This window comes from Haemorhous mexicanus, chromosome 3 (genome assembly GCF_027477595.1).
Source record: "Haemorhous mexicanus isolate bHaeMex1 chromosome 3, bHaeMex1.pri, whole genome shotgun sequence".
NCBI lineage: Eukaryota > Metazoa > Chordata > Aves > Passeriformes > Fringillidae > Haemorhous > Haemorhous mexicanus.
In genome coordinates, this window is record NC_082343.1 from 72,664,394 (window position 1) to 72,682,789 (window position 18,396).

At 45.9% G+C, this 18,396-nt stretch overlaps 1 protein-coding gene across 1 annotated transcript in view; it reads left to right on the top strand.

Annotated features, from left to right (window-relative positions):
- The first annotated feature begins 3,004 nt into the window (after positions 1 to 3,004).
- The window catches only part of SCML4 (Scm polycomb group protein like 4), a 42,945-nt gene continuing 27,553 nt past the window's right edge, over positions 3,005 to 18,396 (top strand). Inside the window, exons 1-4 of the mRNA XM_059843382.1 lie at positions 3,005 to 3,175; positions 11,291 to 11,420; positions 13,957 to 14,157; positions 17,361 to 17,555. Of these exons, the coding sequence (XP_059699365.1) occupies positions 3,020 to 3,175; positions 11,291 to 11,420; positions 13,957 to 14,157; positions 17,361 to 17,555 (682 nt within the window). The 5' untranslated portion in view covers positions 3,005 to 3,019. The remainder of the gene's footprint in view (positions 3,176 to 11,290; positions 11,421 to 13,956; positions 14,158 to 17,360; positions 17,556 to 18,396) is intronic.

Here is an 18,396-nt window from a genome sequence, read left to right on the forward strand (position 1 = left end):
AGAGCTTCCTCCTGGCTGTCAGGGAAGGTCTTGCTGTGACCCCTCACTGTCAGGCAGGAGCAGTTTTTGTGTGTCTGCTGCCCTTCCCTGCTGCTGGGGAGCACCTTTGCCTCACAGGATCTGCAGCAGTGTGCCAATAAATGCCACCAAAAGCACTCACATTTCCCTCGGCATACAAGAAAGGAGAATCAAGTCACGGTTGGGCTTGTAATAAAATGTAATTACAACAGCTTGGATGCTGAAGTTGACAATGACTTTGCTGTATCAAATCAAGTTTGTTACACTGAGATCCTGTTGTGCACAGTTCATCTGGGTCTTGTGTGTCAGCTCCTCACACTTGATGAGGAGCTCTAAGGGGTTTTGCCAAAGCACAGTGTCACGAGTATTGGGAGGGCAGAAAGAGCACAAAAACCTGTGATTGTTAAAATTTACTGTGTCTCCTGACCACCACACATTTAATACTTCACCAGTTGCAAAAGAAAGCAACATTTTTGACAAAGAAGTGCCCTGAGTCAGTACCTCTTGTTTTGGGGGCTGATCACTCAGAGTTTCTGAGGTGCCATCAGCTACTTTTACCATCAGAGGAGAACATGAAGCAGACAATGCAGTGTGGTGTCCCCTGCAGGTGCACAGCCTCTCTCTCACAGCCCCATGGCCACCAGTGGTCCCTCTGCAGGAACCACTCCCTTCCTCAAGCAGGGAGCAAACCTGGGCTGCATTTGTCTTCCTCAGCCTCCGCCAAGCTCCTCTGCAAAGGTTTATATTGCCAGTTTTTGTTTAAAGCAGAGCAAAACGCAGAGCCTGCAGCACTGGGCTTTCAGTGTGTTTTGGTGCCAAATCCAGTGTAATTGTTGCATTTCCTTTCCCTGCTGAACTGCCTGCCTACAGAGAGCCTGTAATGTAAGATCCTGGGAATGTTTTCTTTTGGGAGGTGGAAGAGACACGGAGGGTGTCCCTCAGAAAGCACTACAGGGAGGAAAATGAGCACTGCTGAAGACAGAAGGAAAGCAGTGATGTTCAGGATAAACTGGGCCTTTCCATTTAGCTCCTGCTGTGGCAAGCCTGATGATTTTAACCCTGAAAGGACACCCTCTGCAGTCACATGAGACTTTTCTTTGGTAAAAGTCAGAGCCCCACGGCAGGCTTTCGTGGGGTTCCCAAGCTGGCTGAGCATGCCTAGAGAGTGAGAGCAACCACAGTGCCTCTGGACAATATGGTAAATCAGGCACTGCTCGTTTGCTCTGCTCTGATGTTTGACACTCAGTACTTGCTCGAGAGTTTTAGGTAGGTGGGGTTGAAGACTGGAAATGTTATAATCAATCTAGAAGTCCCATCATATATAGTGGATCTATCTGAACAGAGCAGATACCCCTAGCATAATTGAAAACACACAGGTTTTAAGATATTGCAAATTAATGCATTTACTGGAAGGTAGGGCTGGGACCCTCTATTTTTTTATCATTGTGTAAACTGGATTATATGGATAATACTATAAAAGTGGGTTTCTTCTTGGTTAGTCACACTTACAGAGTTTTAACTAGGCATAACATACTTGCCATTGAAACAAAGAAGCCCCCAGCTGCAGATACTTGTCACCAGAGGCCCCTATCAAGTGGTACCCTTCCCACCATGTGAGTGAGCAATCCCAATTTCATTCCCAGCAACATCAGCTCTGGTCATACTGGGTCTTGAAATTGTGAAATTTGAAGTGCTCTGAGAAATTTGTAGGTTTTATAGTCTATAGATTTTGTAAAAAATTGTAGTTGTCTGTAGTAATAAACAAATTTTTATTTGCTTTTTTAGAGAATGCTCTTGAACCACATCTTTAGGTTTTCTCTGAAGCTGAGAGAGCTATGAGCCTGCTCTGTGAAAAAAACCCAGAACACAGGGAGTCTTCCAATATCACTGGCCTGAGGGAGCACAATTTTGACAACATTAGCCATTGCAAGGTTTATCATAAAAGTTTGAGAATTGCTTGGGCCTTTGTGTCTAGCAGTGCATGCACACAGAACTGGGACTACTATTCTGCCCATATGCAGGAAATCAAATGACCGGACAAAACAATATTTGGAAACATATTGCTACAGCTGTTTTTTTTTTAAATTAACCTTTGTTCTTAGGTGACCATTACTAGAAGCTGTGAAGGATGCCGTATATTCCCTTGGTATTGTTCATATAGCTGTACATTTGTTTTCTTTATTAAAATCTGGGCAGAGGAAAATGGACCAGATTCCACTCCATTACCCCTGCTCAACTTCAGCAGCTGCATGGAGTTGTGGTGAAGTAACTGTGCTGATGGAGTAGATCCAAAAGCCCACTACTAACATGCATGGTAACAGATGTTATACAATTGCAGAGAGGAAATGTTTGGCAATTACCCTCTAACATGGTTACCTTGTGCCGGCAGCCTCATGGCCCAGCCCAGCATTCCCACGCAGGAGGGCTGTGGGTGTAGAGGAGGGAAGTCCATTCTGGTATCGGTAGTACTTCTGAAGTGAGGTAGCATTTGCAGAACCACAGAATTTGTGAGAAAAATCAGGTTGGCAGGGACTTTAGGAGAACATCTACTCCAAACCCCCTCTGACTGATGGCTGCAAGATCAAGCCTTCATCACACTTATCTACAGGATGCAGAGTTGAGGTGGTATCCCCAAGGTTGTGGGATTCACCTCTTGGACATCCACAATAAAAGCCTCACCAGCTGAGCAACTCCCCCTACTGTACTCATGGTCAGGAGAGGGAAGTGGGAAAAATAAGGGCTTTGTGGTCAGGTGAAGATAAGGCTGTGGTCAGGTGAATCCCACCCAGGGTCATACATCTGTGGTGTGTTTCTTGCTGCTTTGTGAGCAATGGTAAGAAGGAAAATGACAGCATTGAGAGAACTGCCTTGGGATAAAAAAACCCCCAACAAACTAAAATGAAAATTAAATAAAGAGTTTGTTTGCTTTTTTTTTTTTTCTGTCTCCTTAGGGCAGATGAGCCACCCACCGTGCCTGGACCCCAGCCTGGCTGCTGGGGAGATGCAGTCCCCCAGGATGGCAGGGAAGAAGCGAGGGCGGCCCCCTCTCCAGCCAGCGCCCATCAAAATGGCTGTTCACAACCTCTTCTCTGCCCCAGCTGGTGCTCTGCCAGGCATGAAGATCCCAAAGAAGAGAGGGAGAAAACCTGGGCACAAGGTAGATGCATGGCTTTGACATCCCTTGTCCACCTCCTGGTGGTCTTCATGCATTTTCTTCTAGAATTTCAGCTGAAATGCAGGAACAGAGGAAAAGTTGTGCAAGTCTGGGGCAGAGCAATGCAAAGGAAAAAATAAACAAAAGAGAAGATGGATTCTCTTCTACCTGAGCTGGTGGAAAAAAATCACAGAATCGTAGAGTATTCTAAGTTGAAGGGGACCCATCAGGATCATTGAGTCCAACTCCTGGTCCTGCACAGGACACCCCAAGAACCACACCGTGTATATTTTTCCAAAGGTTAAAGTTATTTTAATTTGGTGTGTTTGAAAATGTTTTCCACAGTGTTGTGTAGGATGGCTGCACACCTTCGGGGAATGGTTTCTCATTTGTCACTTTCCTCTCTCTCTAATCACTAACAGTGATTAGAAATTGAACAAACTGAACAGAGAAAGAAAGGAATACAGGAGAGTGGAAATAAAGGGGGGGCAGGGGGGAAGCTACTTTCCAAAGGAAAAAAGTAAAGAGGGGCATTTGAGAAAAATAATGGTATTTCACCTTATTTGTCTGCTCATTGCCCAGCTCTCTGTGCAACCCTGGGGCAAAGGCAGAACTAAAGAAAGCCAGGAGCCCTTAGTGCCTTAAGCCCTTCTGATGCTGCTGCTGGGCTGGGTCTCTCCCACCACTGAGTGGGCTGAGCACTGCAGTGGGAGCAGTGCCGCTGTGATGCCTCACACCAGGCAAAAATGGGACTGTGATGCTCAGGGAAGGACAGTTTATTCTGGGGAGTGAAATTGGGCCACAGCTAAGGAAAGGGTCTTGTGTGCAGCAGATTGCTCTGTTAATCTCTCCGTCTCTGTCCCCAGCCAGCTCGGGGCACTGTGCATGTTTGCCATGCCTGTTCCTTGTTTTGAATGGCACTGGTACAGACATGCAGAGTGCTGCACAAGGAGGGCAAATTGCTGACTGTTGGAAAATCAGAGCTGCTTGGGTTCGTGGTTTCAAGACAGAAAAGTGAATAAAACAATCAGGGTATGCACAAGGCTGACCCAGCCTTCCTGGAGAAGGTCTTGTCTGGGGTGTTGCCTGGCTCTTCCATGGGTCTCTCCTGGTTGATAGGAAGTAACAAGGTCCCATGCGTGGTGCTGCTGGCTGAGCTCTGGACACAGGGACCAACTGTTTGATTGCCGTGAGCCTTGGACTTGAGCTTAATCTAGAGCAATCTTTAATCTTTTCATCTTTACCTTTCCCTCCTTTTCACCTCCTGCCAGATCTTCTTCCTCCCATCCCCTAACCTCTGTCTAACAGTAGTCCAAAATAGAGCTCCAAGCTAAGACTGGGGCAAATATTCAAGCGTTTTTTAAAATGTGGGATATGGAAATACTTTTTATTTTTTCACTTCATATCAGGATAAAATCCAAGATGGAAATATCTGAATTGCTTTACTTGAGGAATTTCTTATATCAAGTTTATTATATATTCTATTTATTTATTTCAAGTAATTTAGTTATTATCAGTAAAGCTGGGTGACTTGTAGACTCTTCAGATCAAAACCATCCACTCCGGACAATAATACTTTGGAGATGTGCTGAAATTGGGTCTTAGAGGTTCGAGATTGAGTGATTTGCCAAATACCACAATGACCTTGTATGCAGGGTACTTCAGACCCTGCCCCTTCTGTCCCTGCTTGTCTTGGCGGCCTCCACTTCTTGCTCATGCATTTACATCTGATTTGTAATTTGACCCAGAAAAAAAAAAAAAAAAGCTGTGGAATATGTTCTGTTCTATCCCAAATATACCCACCACCTGGAAAAAAGTCTTTTACAAATCACCACACATATAGAAATGGGAGAAGTAGTAGACTTAAATTCCTGGAAGTGCTGCAGTAACGCTGTGCTTTGGACCTGTGTGGCTGAGCATTGATTTCTATGTCCCCCACTTCTTCCAAAGGGACACTTTATCCCTGGCTGGGTACCACACACTCCTTCTCTTTGTCCCCAGGCACTTAGCGAGGTGGCCAGAGCATCTTTCCTTTGGCACTGGATCTGAGATGAGGTTCCTTCTAGGCAAGCATGGCACATAAAAAGGCATCCTTTTATATCCAGTGGCTCAGGTGGATGGGGCTGACACTCAAGATCTGCAGCACCCATGGCACCTGGCCTGGTGCAGTTGATTTGTGCCGTAGGATTCGTACACCAAAGCAATGTTTTCCGTGAGGCACCTTTGTACGCTGTGTGCTCCGCTGAAATGAGCCCCTCTCCATCCAAAGCACTTCCCCAGAGTGAGTCAAAAATTATATTTTTTGATGGGGAACTCTAGCTTGATTTAATTAGCTCAGTAATTGTGCGAGTTTCAGATACCACAAGCCTTAAATGCATTTTAAAAAATGACTCCCTGCCCAAATGGCAGACGACCAAATTCTTTGTAGCAGCCAGAGAGCTGAATTGTTACAGAACAGATGGAAAAATACTTCTGAATTTTTAAGAAACTAGGAATTTACAGCCTAGATTTAAATTTATTTTGACCAAGATGTGAATAACAGACATTTTCAATCACATGCTCCTTACAGACAGGTGACCCATTGCCTGTTTTCGTTGATATTAAAGGAAATATCTGTGTCTTCCTGAAATGACATTTCATCACACTTCATCACCAAGAAAAGTCCTTTCCTTGCTATCCTGTTTATTTTTTCACAGCTTTGGCTATAAAATTTCATCAGCTGTTTTTCCAAAAACTGTTTTGTACCTTACGTGGAGCTATTTGCCATAAAATGTTACATTTCCCCAAAATACAATATTCTTTCTGATCGTCTAAATCTCTGGGAAAAAGCCTATTCTGGCAGCCAGAGAGGGAGGTTAGCTGATGGATGGGTTTTATTTCTCTGGCTGTGAGTGAGAGCTGCCTGGAAAGGCTGTAAGAGGGAAGGGTTTGTTAGCACCCTGCAGGGAGTCGCCCTGTCCGAGGACATCGGAGGGACACACGCATGGGGCAGCGCTGCAGCACAGATCATCATCACATCCCTCCCAGAGGGCAGCAAAGCCATGGCACCCTTGAGCAGCTCGAGGGCAGTTTGTCCCTCTGTGCAACCAGTGCAGCTCCCAGCTGGGGAGGTGGCCCCAGCCCAGATCAGCCAGGTGGGGTGGGCAGCAAGCGTCACGCGTGTGGAGTGACAGTTCCATTACAGGGCACGGTTACCCTGCTGCCCTAGAAGTCAATACTAATGATGACAAATCAGCAGTCAGGATTTGGATGCATTGGGAATGAGATTGCACAGACAACCTAAAGTATCCTGTTTATTCACCTGTCCTGTGATACAGCCTTGGATTTCGAAGTTGTATACCCTCCTGTCAAGGTTACCTGCCTCATTCTCTGCGGGATGTAGGAGGCTGTGTGCAGACCCGCTTGCATCATTTGCTCTGCAGAAGAAAGTTATTGCACAACACAAGAAAAAAAGGTGGGAAAGACCTTGGACTGTGTTTGCCTTTGCCAGCTGACCTCCCCTCTCACCCTCAGTGACTGGGCTTGTGCTATGAGTGTCCTCACTCACAGCCAAATGCACAGAACCACAGACTCCAAAACATGTGCTCAGAAGCTCTGTGGTTCCCTGGTGTATGTTTAATGACAACCTTCTGTCCAGCCATCAGAAGCCCATGTGGGAGGACCAGGCTGGCTCAGCCACTCAACTTACTGCACATTTGGAAGGGCTGGAAATGGTTCTCTCTCTGGCAGCAAAAGCTCTCATTGCCAGGAGGTGCCTCTGCCCTCTGGAAGGACAAAGATCCATGGGGGTGAATCCCAGCCTTTTTTTGCAACTGTTTTTTCAGGACAAGGGAAAACTGGTACAGGGGAACAGGGAGCCGTAAAAATGAGAACCTGCATCTAAGTGGTTTAAGAAAACTGCAGGGAAAGATTGTATTGTGGTTCATCATGTTACTTTCCCATGTATTTTATTATACAAGCTTGCAGAGATCTTAAGAAAGAAAAAAAAGTTGCCTGGCAAATGTTCTTCACCCTCTTTCATTTTTTTTTTGGTGGGGAGTGACATAAATACCAGTTAGATGAATCCTGGCTTCTCTGAAGAGGTGTGCAGATTGTAAGAAAAACTCCAGGACTCTCCTGCATCCTCCCCATCTCCAGCCACCGCATACTCACACAAACTTGCAGCCAGCATCAATGGCACAAAAGCCCACTCTCTCTGCATCTAATGCATGGTGACTTTGATAAAGTAGACACACTTATTTCCTACCCAAAATCCCTGGTCAGTTTTCTCTGATCCCATTTCCATGGTAGAAAGTCCATAAGAGTGGGGGGTTGGTTGTAGATCTTGTTTTAAAGAAACCACTTCTATAGCTCATGCTGTGCATATTAAAACTCATGACATTTGATAGTCAAAAGTTGATTCCAATGCCTTACCACAAGGATTTCCCAATGTGCTCTGACAGATTTCCTCTGTCTCTCTCTCTTTCTCTCTTCTTCACTGCTTTTTTTGACTCTCACCCATATGTGCTTTCTACTGGCAAGTTCTCATTCAGTCAGCTGGTGGTTGGGTTGGCTTTTCGATAGAGAAGACTCAGTCCAAGAAAAGACATCTTCAAATGGAATACTTTGAGATTTACCCTTCATTATATTCAGGGACTATTCAGGGTTTCAGTGGCCAGGAGGCAGCTAAGCTGTTGTTTGCTTAGCTGCAGCTAAGTTGTTGTTTGCACTGTCTCTTGCACTAATCAGGCATTGTTTTATTTTGATTTAACAAAGGCCAGTTCTCTACTACCTCTAATAAAATGACATTTATCTGTACCCAGAAACTGTAGAGCACATTTTGTTGCAATTAATTTTGCAATTAATTTTTGTAAATTTTTCACTAAAACAGGGATGTTTCCACAAACAAACAAAGAGTCTTCCACAATACAGAGTTTACACAAGGCTTGCCCTCTGTTTATTTGCTCTTGAACGTAAGCCTGGCTGGGCCTCCAAGATCTAGGAGGAGAAAAAGGTCTGATGATGCAGGTGAGGCAGTGCACAGTGTTGATGGAGCAGCACACACTACCAAGGCTCAGGGGCTGAAGAGGGGGCTTTTGTGCCTCTGACTGGGACCACAGGAATGTGAGCCAGTAAGGATATTAGGGAGCCAAAATGCAAGTGAAGCAGAGTTCGTCAGGTGTACTGTCTCAAAACTAGTATCTATATAGAGAAATGTAAGAGTGAGAGCATACAAGTATTGCTAGAACCTGTCCAGAGAAGGACAACAAAGTCAGTGAAGGGTCTGGAGCATCAGTCTTATGAGGAGCAGCTGAGGGAGCTGGGGTTGTTTAGTCTGGAGAAAAGGAGGTTTGGGGGAGACCTTTTCAATCTCTACAGCCACCTGACAGGAGGATGTAACCAGGTGGGGTTGGTCTCTTCTCCCAGAAGACCAGCAATAGGGAAAAGGGAAATGGCCTCAAGCTGTGCTAGGGGAGGTTTAGATTGTATGTTTGGAAAAAATTCTTCACTAAAAGGGTGTTCAAGCACAGGAACAAAGGAAATGATGGAATCACTGTGCCTGGTAGTGTTCAAAAGATATGTAGGTGTTTAGGGACATGGTATAGTAGTGGTCCTGGCAATGTTAGGAAATGATTGGACTCGATGATCTTAGCAGTCTTTTCCAACCTAAATGCTTTTGTGATTCTATATCTGCCCATCTCTCTATAAGCATGTCTATTTTATATAATAAATATGGAGTGAGTACAAATTTACATATGTACATATATATTCTTTGTATATGTGTGTGTATATCTATGTGAACAAAAACAAGCCCAGAAGCCTAACATAGAGGCTACCCAAAGTTTCACTTTGCCAGCCCACTTTGCCGTAGAAAAGTGAAAAATTGACATATTGCTATAGAATGTAATGAATCATGCTGCTTCTCACCTTCTTACATGGAATAAATTCCAAACTGGATGGAGACCTTGATTCTTTGAAACTCTGTTCTCTTCCCATTCAGTAAAACTTTTGATACTGTGTCTCCCAGTATCCTTCTGGACAAAATGTCAGGCACACAGCTGGATAAACACATCATGCCATGGGGTGAGCAACTGGCTCACCAGTCAGGCACAAAGGGTTATAGGGAATGGAGTGACATCAGACTGGTGACCTGTCACTGATTGGTTTCCCACAGGGCTCCATCCTCAGCCCTGTGCTCTTCAACATCTTCATAAATGACTTGGATGCAGGACTGGAAGGGATACTAAGTGAGGTCACTGCTCTGCTCTGCTCTGCTCTGCTCTGCTCTGCACTGGGGTGGCCTCACCTCGAGTGTTGGGGGCAGTTTTGGGCACCACAATATAAAAAGATATTAAAGTATTGGAGAGCATCTAAAGGAGAACACCAAAGGTGGTGAAACGCCTTGAGGTGAAGCCATATGAGGAGGGACTGAGGTCACTTGGTCTGTTCAGCCTGGAGGAGACGAGGGGAAACCTCATGGAAGTCTGCAACTTCCTCATGAAGGGAAAAGGAGCGGCAGACACTGATCTCTTCTCTCTGGTGAGCAGCAACAGCACCTGAGGGATTGGCCAGAAGTTGTGTTAGGGAAGATTTAGGTTGGCTATAAGGAAAAGGTTCTTCACCCAGAGGGCAGCTGGGCACAAGTACAGGCTCCCCGAGGAAGTAAGCACCAAGCCTGATAGAGTTCAAAAGGATTTGGACAATGCTCTCAGGCACATGGTGTGACTCTTGGGGATGGTCCTGTGGAGGGCCTTGATGATCTTTGTGGGTTCCTTCCAACTCAGCATAGTCAGTGATTCTGTGAAAACAAACTGACAGCACTTTGTTGCTGGTCATTCTTGATCCCAATCCAAATGCAAGACAACTCTACAAAAACAGAACATCACAGGCAAGTGAGAAATGGCACTAACCAGGGGGCAGCTCAGGGTCCCTCATACTCTACAACTGCCATACAGCAGGAGATTAAATCCACAGCTTGCCTCAGATCCACTTATTCAATATTTTTTCCTCTTTCCGACTGAAAGCAAAAGGGGGAGGTAAAAACGCACTGCCCTAGGGGAGGTAAAAACTCACTTAGATGTCCCTAAGTCCTATATACTTCTCTCTCCTTCCCCCAGCTTTCTAGTTTTACCATTATACTGAAACAGTGACAATTATTTTAGACATTTGTAATTCATAGTCATGGACAACAAAAACTTAATCCAAAACAACTTCTACTCTCCATCAGGGATTGCTCAAGGTTTGGTTTGGAGGCAGTTGTCTGACTTCATTTCTACCTAAAATATACTTTGTACATTGTCCATTGAAAAAAAACAAAAGGAAATAAATACCTGTCATAAGAACTTTTTGGTGTAGGACATGTAAGTATATAAACCAGCAAGCTCTCTGCTTGGCTCTTTGCTTTCCCCCTACTTCCCTTCTCAGCAAAAGGAAAAGCAAGAGTGGTATCTTCAAGTCACATCCATCACATCAGTCCTTTTTAAATATGAGGACCTGATCATCATTTGACTGGTGAGGGGTTGCCAGGTACTGGCAGCATAAAGACATAGTGATATTGCACCATAAATTCACATCATGCTTCTCTTCCCCAAACTGGGCTGCAGGTCGCAAAGCTCGCTGGGTGCAGCAGCGCAGCAGTTTGTATTTACTTGCTGGTAATAACACAGTCTGGACCACAGTGTGAGCTTATTTACATGGGTGTCAGCCCAGAGTAGCCTCTTGGTGCCACTGGATTTATACAAGATTTACAGCCCTGCAACCAAGAGCAGAATTTGGCCCTAAATTATGATGCAGTTAAAGACCCCGTGTTTCTGAGTTGTGGAGCATTGTTTACACCCACATGAAATGGCTCGTAAAATGCCATTGCACTGATTTGTTGGAGTGTTAGGCTCAATTTGCTCAGGTGTAAATAACTACCCGGTGGGTGGCATAATATTTGCATCCTGTAGCTTAAGGCGTTGCTGTCTGCAGCAAATCAGTCAGGCTTCAGGCTCCAGTATCCTCCTGGGAGCAGGATGGATCTTCTGGCCTGGAGAAAGTGATGCAATAGCAGATTGCTAATGAGTGGGAGTTCATGGGGCGTGACATACATAGAATAAAATTGGAATATCTTGTGCATACTTTCATAATTTTTTGCAGCTGAAATCTCGTGTCCTGATGACTCCTTTAGCAATCTCTCCACCGAGAAGCACGCCAGAGCCGGATATCAGCTCAATCCCCCAGGATGCAGCCACGGTACCCAACTCGGACACCCCGCAGGCTCTCACAGGTACTCAGCCTCAAGTGCTCCTTGGCCAAGAGCTGAGCAGGAGCCACAGGCTGGCACCAGATGTCACAGCCAGATGCTGGGCTTTCCAGAACAGGGGGAGCTCATGAAAATGGGCTGTTTGCAGATTAGTCTAGCGACCAGTGACAAGGAGCAGAGTTACCCTGCAAGACTGTATTTTGAATGCCATGCGTGGAGTTTAGTGGAGATGTCAGTCCCATTGCTCTTGAAATGGGAACATCAAAAAGCCATGAATGCTCCATTTTATACCTAACATTTTCACCCCGTCTAACATGTTGCAGTGACCGACCTAAATCCCTGTGTGAACATGAAACATCTGTTACAGCTGTGGGGAGAAGAACAGAGGAGCCATGGTCTGATTGCAGGCAGGGCTACCAGCACAAAAACCTCAACGCCTTATCCCAGCAGCAGGCATGGCCATTTCCAAATGTAGTCAGAAAACCCCGCCTTACTCCTTCTTTTTGTTTATATTACCAGAAGTAACGTAGGTCAAGGCTTTTAAACTAATGTAAATGAGAAGAAAATCAACAAGACAGCTGATTTACCCTGAGATTTCAGAAGAGAAATGAATTGGATAACATTAGAATCTAAACACAACACATAAATCCCATTATTTCTTAGCTGGGATGCACAGAGGAGAAGTTTTCCATCTGCTCTGGTGGCAGAATGATACTAAACCCAGCAACAATGACAATAATATATTTTATTCTCATTTGTCCCTTCACACACAAAGTCTGCAAAGCACTTGGCAAACAGCAGCTGAGTGGATGGAAGTGCCCTGAGAGGTTGTGCCCAGGGCTGCTTTTGGAGTGGGACAGGGAGGCAGCCCTGCCAGATCCCAGGGTGGCTGCAAAGGCAGGGGCTCTGTGGCTCATTTCAGGCAGTGCCCCACACCTCTGTCTGCCCACCTCATGCCACTGGCACCTTTCCTCCCAGCACCCTCCCTACAGAGCGTGCAGGTTCCCACCAGAGTGGCGCTGGCAGGAGGTGAAGGGAAGCTCAAGCCAGCTTTTACCTCCCTCTCCGCTTCAGAAGGACTGTAGGGACCCTGGCTCTACAGTGGGGGACTCAGCACATTGCCTGCAAGCTGCAGAGTCCTTCCCACAGCTGAGCCCCAACAGAACCAGTGGGTTGTCACACAGAAGCCACATTCTGCAGATTTGTCAAGGTGTGGCACTCTGGGAAAGCTGCGCTCTGATATCTCCTGCAATTCCTGCAAACCACTGCTGTATTTTCAGTGCCCTTATCCCTTTGTTTGTTTGGCACTTGGAAGGTGTGAAGCAGTATAATGATAAGTATGATTGCTATTATCCTCCTGTTTACCCTGGATGTACTGCTTGAGCCCCTTCTGCTGGTCCCTGCATGATGGGGGAGCAGAGTGCACTGTGACAGTTGCACTAGATTTTCATTATGGTGATGCAAACTGTAAATTATTTCCAACTTTACACAGCTGTCATCATGTCCTCCACTCTGCTTGATGGGGTTTTTTTGTCACATATCTGATTTCTGTCAGAAGATAATGTTATATTGTTTGAGAGATGACAGCTCGAGCACACTCAGCCAGCTATTATAATATGTCTCACTTTAGCCTGACTTTAGGCTGTGTCTTAGTCGCCCTTAGTTACCCAGCTCTATCCCTGCTTCCCCTGAGATGCAGTTAGCCTCAGCCAAGCTTAAAATAAGTTCATGGTAGTGAGAACACTCATTTTTTTGGCTATTGCTGGCAGGACTGATGGCATGTAGAAAAATTGCCTTTGCAGCTTATGAGAGGAGGCATGCAGGGCTTGGCTGGGGCAGATTCCCTCAGGGACCCCTGAGCAGCACAGGCAGGTTGTTGCTGTCCCAAAATGTAGCACTGCACACTATGTACAATTTCCCTCATCTTGATGCAGTTTGTAGAGTTTCCCTCATGTTGATGCAGTTTGTTTTGTTAGGTTGGACATGGAGGGTTAGGAAGCTCCCAAAGACCGGATTTCTGCCATGGCGCTGTGCAGCAGAACCCTCCAGAAATTACAGCTGGGTTAGAAGAAGCAAGGCTCCAAAGCCTTTCCAAAAGTCATCTCAGAGCGGTGCTTCTCACAGCAGCTCTCAATGAACCAGTCTAAAAACAGAGGAAAAAAAATAAAACAATCTGAAAACACATCTGAGGCTGGCATTCCCTCCTTGCTGTGGAGTCACTGCTGGTAGTCACTGTTCTGCACTCCCAGCACTTTTTTCTGGTCACAAGTCGCATGGACAAGCTAGACTCAAGACAGCAGACCCCAGGCATATATAGGAACGTTTTTAGATGTGTGTAGCTTATCTTAGCCTGTGACACTGAGCTAGACCTAAACTTGGCTTGCTTTGCTCTGGCAACCAGTCATTAGCACAAGGAAGTCTGGCTCTGCCACCACAAGTGGCAACAATTCACCACTGAAGGAAGAACTTGGGGAATGAGTAGAAATGTAGAATGCTAGTACTTCCTAGGATGCTCCCAGGACTGTTTTGTAATAACCTTGTTGGGATTTTATGTCTACAGTCTGCATTTATGTCAACAAGCAAGCGAACCTGGGGCCGTACCTTGACAGAAAAAAGGTGCAGCAGCTGCCGGAGCACTTTGGCCCGGAGCGGCCGTCAGCAGCCCTGCAGCAGGCAGTGCAAGCCTGCATCGACTGTGCACTCCAGCAAAAGGTGGTCTTCTCCCTCCTCAGGCAGGGCTACGGAGGAGAGATGGTGTCAGGTAAGGGGTTTGTGGACAGTAGGGAAGTGCTTGAAGTCTTAACATGCTCCCTAATCCTGACTGCCCTGGATGTCCCGTTCCCATCAGTGGGATGGCAACCGGCTTTAAATATCAGTTATGCCTTTGTAAAATGAGCTGCTGCAGGAATCACCTTGGTGTCAGATGAAAGCATCTTGGTAAATGATATGGCACTGGTGATTCAGGTGAGGAATGTGCACTCCAGCCTGCCTCTTACCACTCTTTGGAACAGTGCTGATGCCAGGGCTGAGAGCTGCTTTCAGGCAGCTGTTCAAGCATGGGCAGCAATGCCAGCCCACTTCATGACACACATTGCCACCACTAGTACACATGCATGCCTCATGTGATGAGGGTGGCAGAACTCTGGAACAGGTTGCCCAGAGAAGTGGCGGATGTCTCAAACTCAGATTCCCCAAACTCAGATATATTCAAGGTCAGGTTGTATGTGCATTAGAGCAATCTGAGCTAGCTGAAGATGTCCCTGGTCATTGCAGGAGGGTTGGACTAAGTGACCTGTAAAGATCCCTTCCAGCCAAAATCTTTATATAACTCAATGATTCTGTGTTTCACAAAAGGACAACTTTAATGGAGTTTAGCTGTTGGTGTGTCCCCTGCCTGCAGTTCATGGGCCAAACCTGCTCTCTGCTGCAGGAATTGCAAAAGTCCCACAGCAATTCCCCGTGCAGCAGGACTGCACACAGTCTACACAAATATGTCGGAGAGAATCAAAGACCAAGGGGATCTTCCCAGCAGCTCCTTGTCTTCCTGCAGTGGCACTTCTTGCTGTGTCCTGATGAACCTCCCATGTCCCACAGTGAATCCCCTGGCCTGGTTCTCAGTGTGAATGCGGATTTTTCTTCTATCACAGCAAGAGTTTTGTGTCACAACATTCTTTTGGCATATGGGGATGCAGTGGGAATGAAACAATGATGGGAATATGGGAACAGCACTCTCCAACGAGCTGCTGCAGATGAGTCAGGCACGAATACAAAGTCAAGGATTGCAAGTCCAAATCAGTTTCACAGGGACTGCAGATGCTCAGCTGTGCCACTGGGACCTTCTTGTGTGGGAGCCCAAGCTCTGGCCCTCTGTGCAGCATATAAATCTTGCTTCTTCCCTCTCCTCGAGTTCTCTTTAATCACAGGTGTGCCTTCCCTAAGGGACACCGAAAATACTCTGAGAATGATCCAGACTTGTTCACAGAAACACAAGACTGAATCAATTCAGTGCAAAGTTTCTTTTTTGCCTAGTTCTGTGCTGCATATATGATTTTTCATTACAATCAGGAGAGTCATATTATGCACCAAGCCTGCCAAAATCCTTGGTCTCAGCTCCTCTGAGCTGGCTCAGCTTCAGCTTCACCTGAACTAAAAGCACCTGGCCAACATTTCTCCCAATTTCATGTTCTACTAGTCATGAAAGAGGGGTGAATGGCCTCCCAGTCATGGCATGGCTCTGTAATTGCACCTCACTCCCAGCAGTGCAGATGAGTTTTGTCAGGGGCTTTCCAATCTTCCCATGGCTTGGCTCACAGATGCTCCACCAGCTGTGGAGCATGATCCCTCTCAGCAGCTCAGGCCAACAGGAAATCTCTGAAGTTATCCCCGAAATTATAAGTCTAATGTTGCAATTTTTTCTTGTTAGTAGTGATGGGAGCTAAACTATAGGATTGGGAAAGAGCCTTCCAGGTGGAAGACTTCAGGCAGCCTTATCATGCTGTCCTCCCTAAAAACCTGTTGAAGTTGAATGTGTCTTGCTACAACTGATCCTGGTGGGTCTGTTTTGACCCCTCCACCCCTCCCATGGCTTTTATGCCCTTTTTTTGATTCCTGGCTAAGTATTCCCCCTGACAGGTTTACGCAAGAATTTTAATTGTCCTGTTTTTAGCCTTAGATGTATTTCTAAGAGAGCCACCCTCATCCTGCCAGGCTGAAATACATGGCTCCTTTCAGGTGAGGAAGATCACTGCGTCAGTGAAAGGAGTGCAGGTGTCTTGCCACAGTCCCACATAGCAGGATGGTGGTGGCTGCAGTGCCGCAGGGAAAATTTCTGTTCCCCAAACATCAACTCAGTCTGCCTGTGCACTTCTGCAAGCGTGGATTCCCCCTTCTTCAGTCTGTATGACCAGAATGATGCCCATCAATCCATCTCAGGCTTCTCCAGATCTTTGTATAGCGGCTTTAACACTCCATTTTCTCTCCTGGAAATGGTTTGTCCCACACCTTCTGGAAATATATCTGAGTTTTTCATGACTGTGTAACCTTGCTGTTTTATGGGCACCCGTAAGCTTGCATTATCATTTCTTGTCCCATCAGGTTGTTTTGAGCCTTTTCAAAGGGTTATGGATTTCTCAACATTTTATATGTTCATTTTCCAGATTGTTTTTCACTCGTTTTCACTAAGTCAAAAGTCAAAATCAGTCTACACTTTATGTGCAATCTCCCAGGCCTCTTCTCCATTGATGATGTCTGCCAGATTACAGCATCCACAAAATCTCTTTGTGCCAGCACAGACTGCTGCTGGTTTCTCTCTGGGACTTGGGGTCTCCTGCCAGCAGACCCTGTTGCCATTTCTTGACCCACCCCTCCCATGCAATCATTGCTAATTTAATGAAAGACTTCTTATACTTTACTGAATTCTGGATGGACCACAACTGCCAACAATCCCTTGCCTATAAATGCAGTTAACTGAGTAAATAAAGACCAATGATGAAGCTGTTACCTCTCTCTTCAGTACAATCCTGGTACCTTTCATTCCTTCACAACCATGCCTTTAATTCTTATCTCCCCATTATCATTTATAACCTTGGGTACTGCTGAAGTCAGCCTACCCATCACTACTGGTGATCACTGCACATCACTTTCTCTGCCCTTCCTTAGACCAGGGTATCATGATAGCCTCCTTCTAATCACACAACACAATTTTCAGGTGGATGCATATATTAGAAAACCTTGCACTGCTGGCCATGCCAGTCAGCATCTTTCAGCCCTCCAGGGGGAAGGTGATCTGGGTCACACAAACGCAGCTCCTTAAGCTCTTCCATTTTGTTGTAAGAGGTGGGGTAGGGTAATTTTGCAAAATATTTTAAGACATGCAAATACTTGATTAAAATTATTTCCCCTGCTCTCATTCCCCCTTCTGCCATGCATCCACAGGTATTGAATTGCTCCTGTTTTGCTTTCCAGTTTCAGCTTCTTTTGAGGGGAAGAAGCATCTCCAGAGCCTGCTGGTAGTGAACAGCATCGGGTACGTGCTGCGCTTCCTGAAGAAGCTGTGTCGCAGCCTGCTGTGTGACAATCTCTTCAGCAACCAGCCCTTCCAGCAGCACAGCGCCGGCACAGAGAGCCCCGAGGGCTGTGAAAGCAGACGGATGGAGGCAGGTAGGCTGCTTGGTCACCTTGGGCTCAAGATGTAATCCAGCAAGAAATGGCTGTCCTTTTTTTGGTGCTGTATTCTATTTGCGGGGTGCTCTGTGGCAGGGAGGAATGATGAATCTGACTCCATGTTCTCAGAAGGCTAATTTATTATGTTATGATACTATATGACATAAAAGAATCCTAACTAAACTATACTAAATGATACAGAAAGGATACTTACAGAAGGCTAAAAGATAATAATGAAAACTCATGACTCTTTCTCCAGAGTCCTGACACAGCTTGACCCTGATTGGCCAGTAAGTCAACAAAATTCACATGAAACCAATGAAACAACCACCTGTCGGAGAAACAATCTCCAAACACATTCCAAAGGAAAAAAACACAGGAGAAGCAAATCAGATAATTATTGTTTTCCTTTTTCTCTGAGGCTTCTCAGCTTCGCAGGCGCAAAATCCTGGGCGAAGGGATTTTCCAGAAAATATGACTGTGACAGTGCTGTGCTGTGTATGATAGGGAACAGCAGGCCTCTGTGGGACCCCCTTCCAGAGGGAGGCAGTGAGCTTTCTTGTGGTATTTTCCCAGTGGCTACAGAGGAGGTTCACTTTGGGCGAGAACCACTGTGTTGAGGTGCCCCAGCAGAGAAATTTCGGGCCAGCCCATTATGGTAGCCCAAATCCAAGGTACACATTATTAGCTGTAGCACAGACAGCCTGGATCCCAATCTGCCACCTCCACCCGTGAGTATAAACCTAAATGAGCTGTGACTGCTAAGTGGTTGGCTTTGCTACTTGCAGGGATGTTTCTCCTGGCTTAAAACCCTCCAGGACCAACAAGGTCCCTGTCT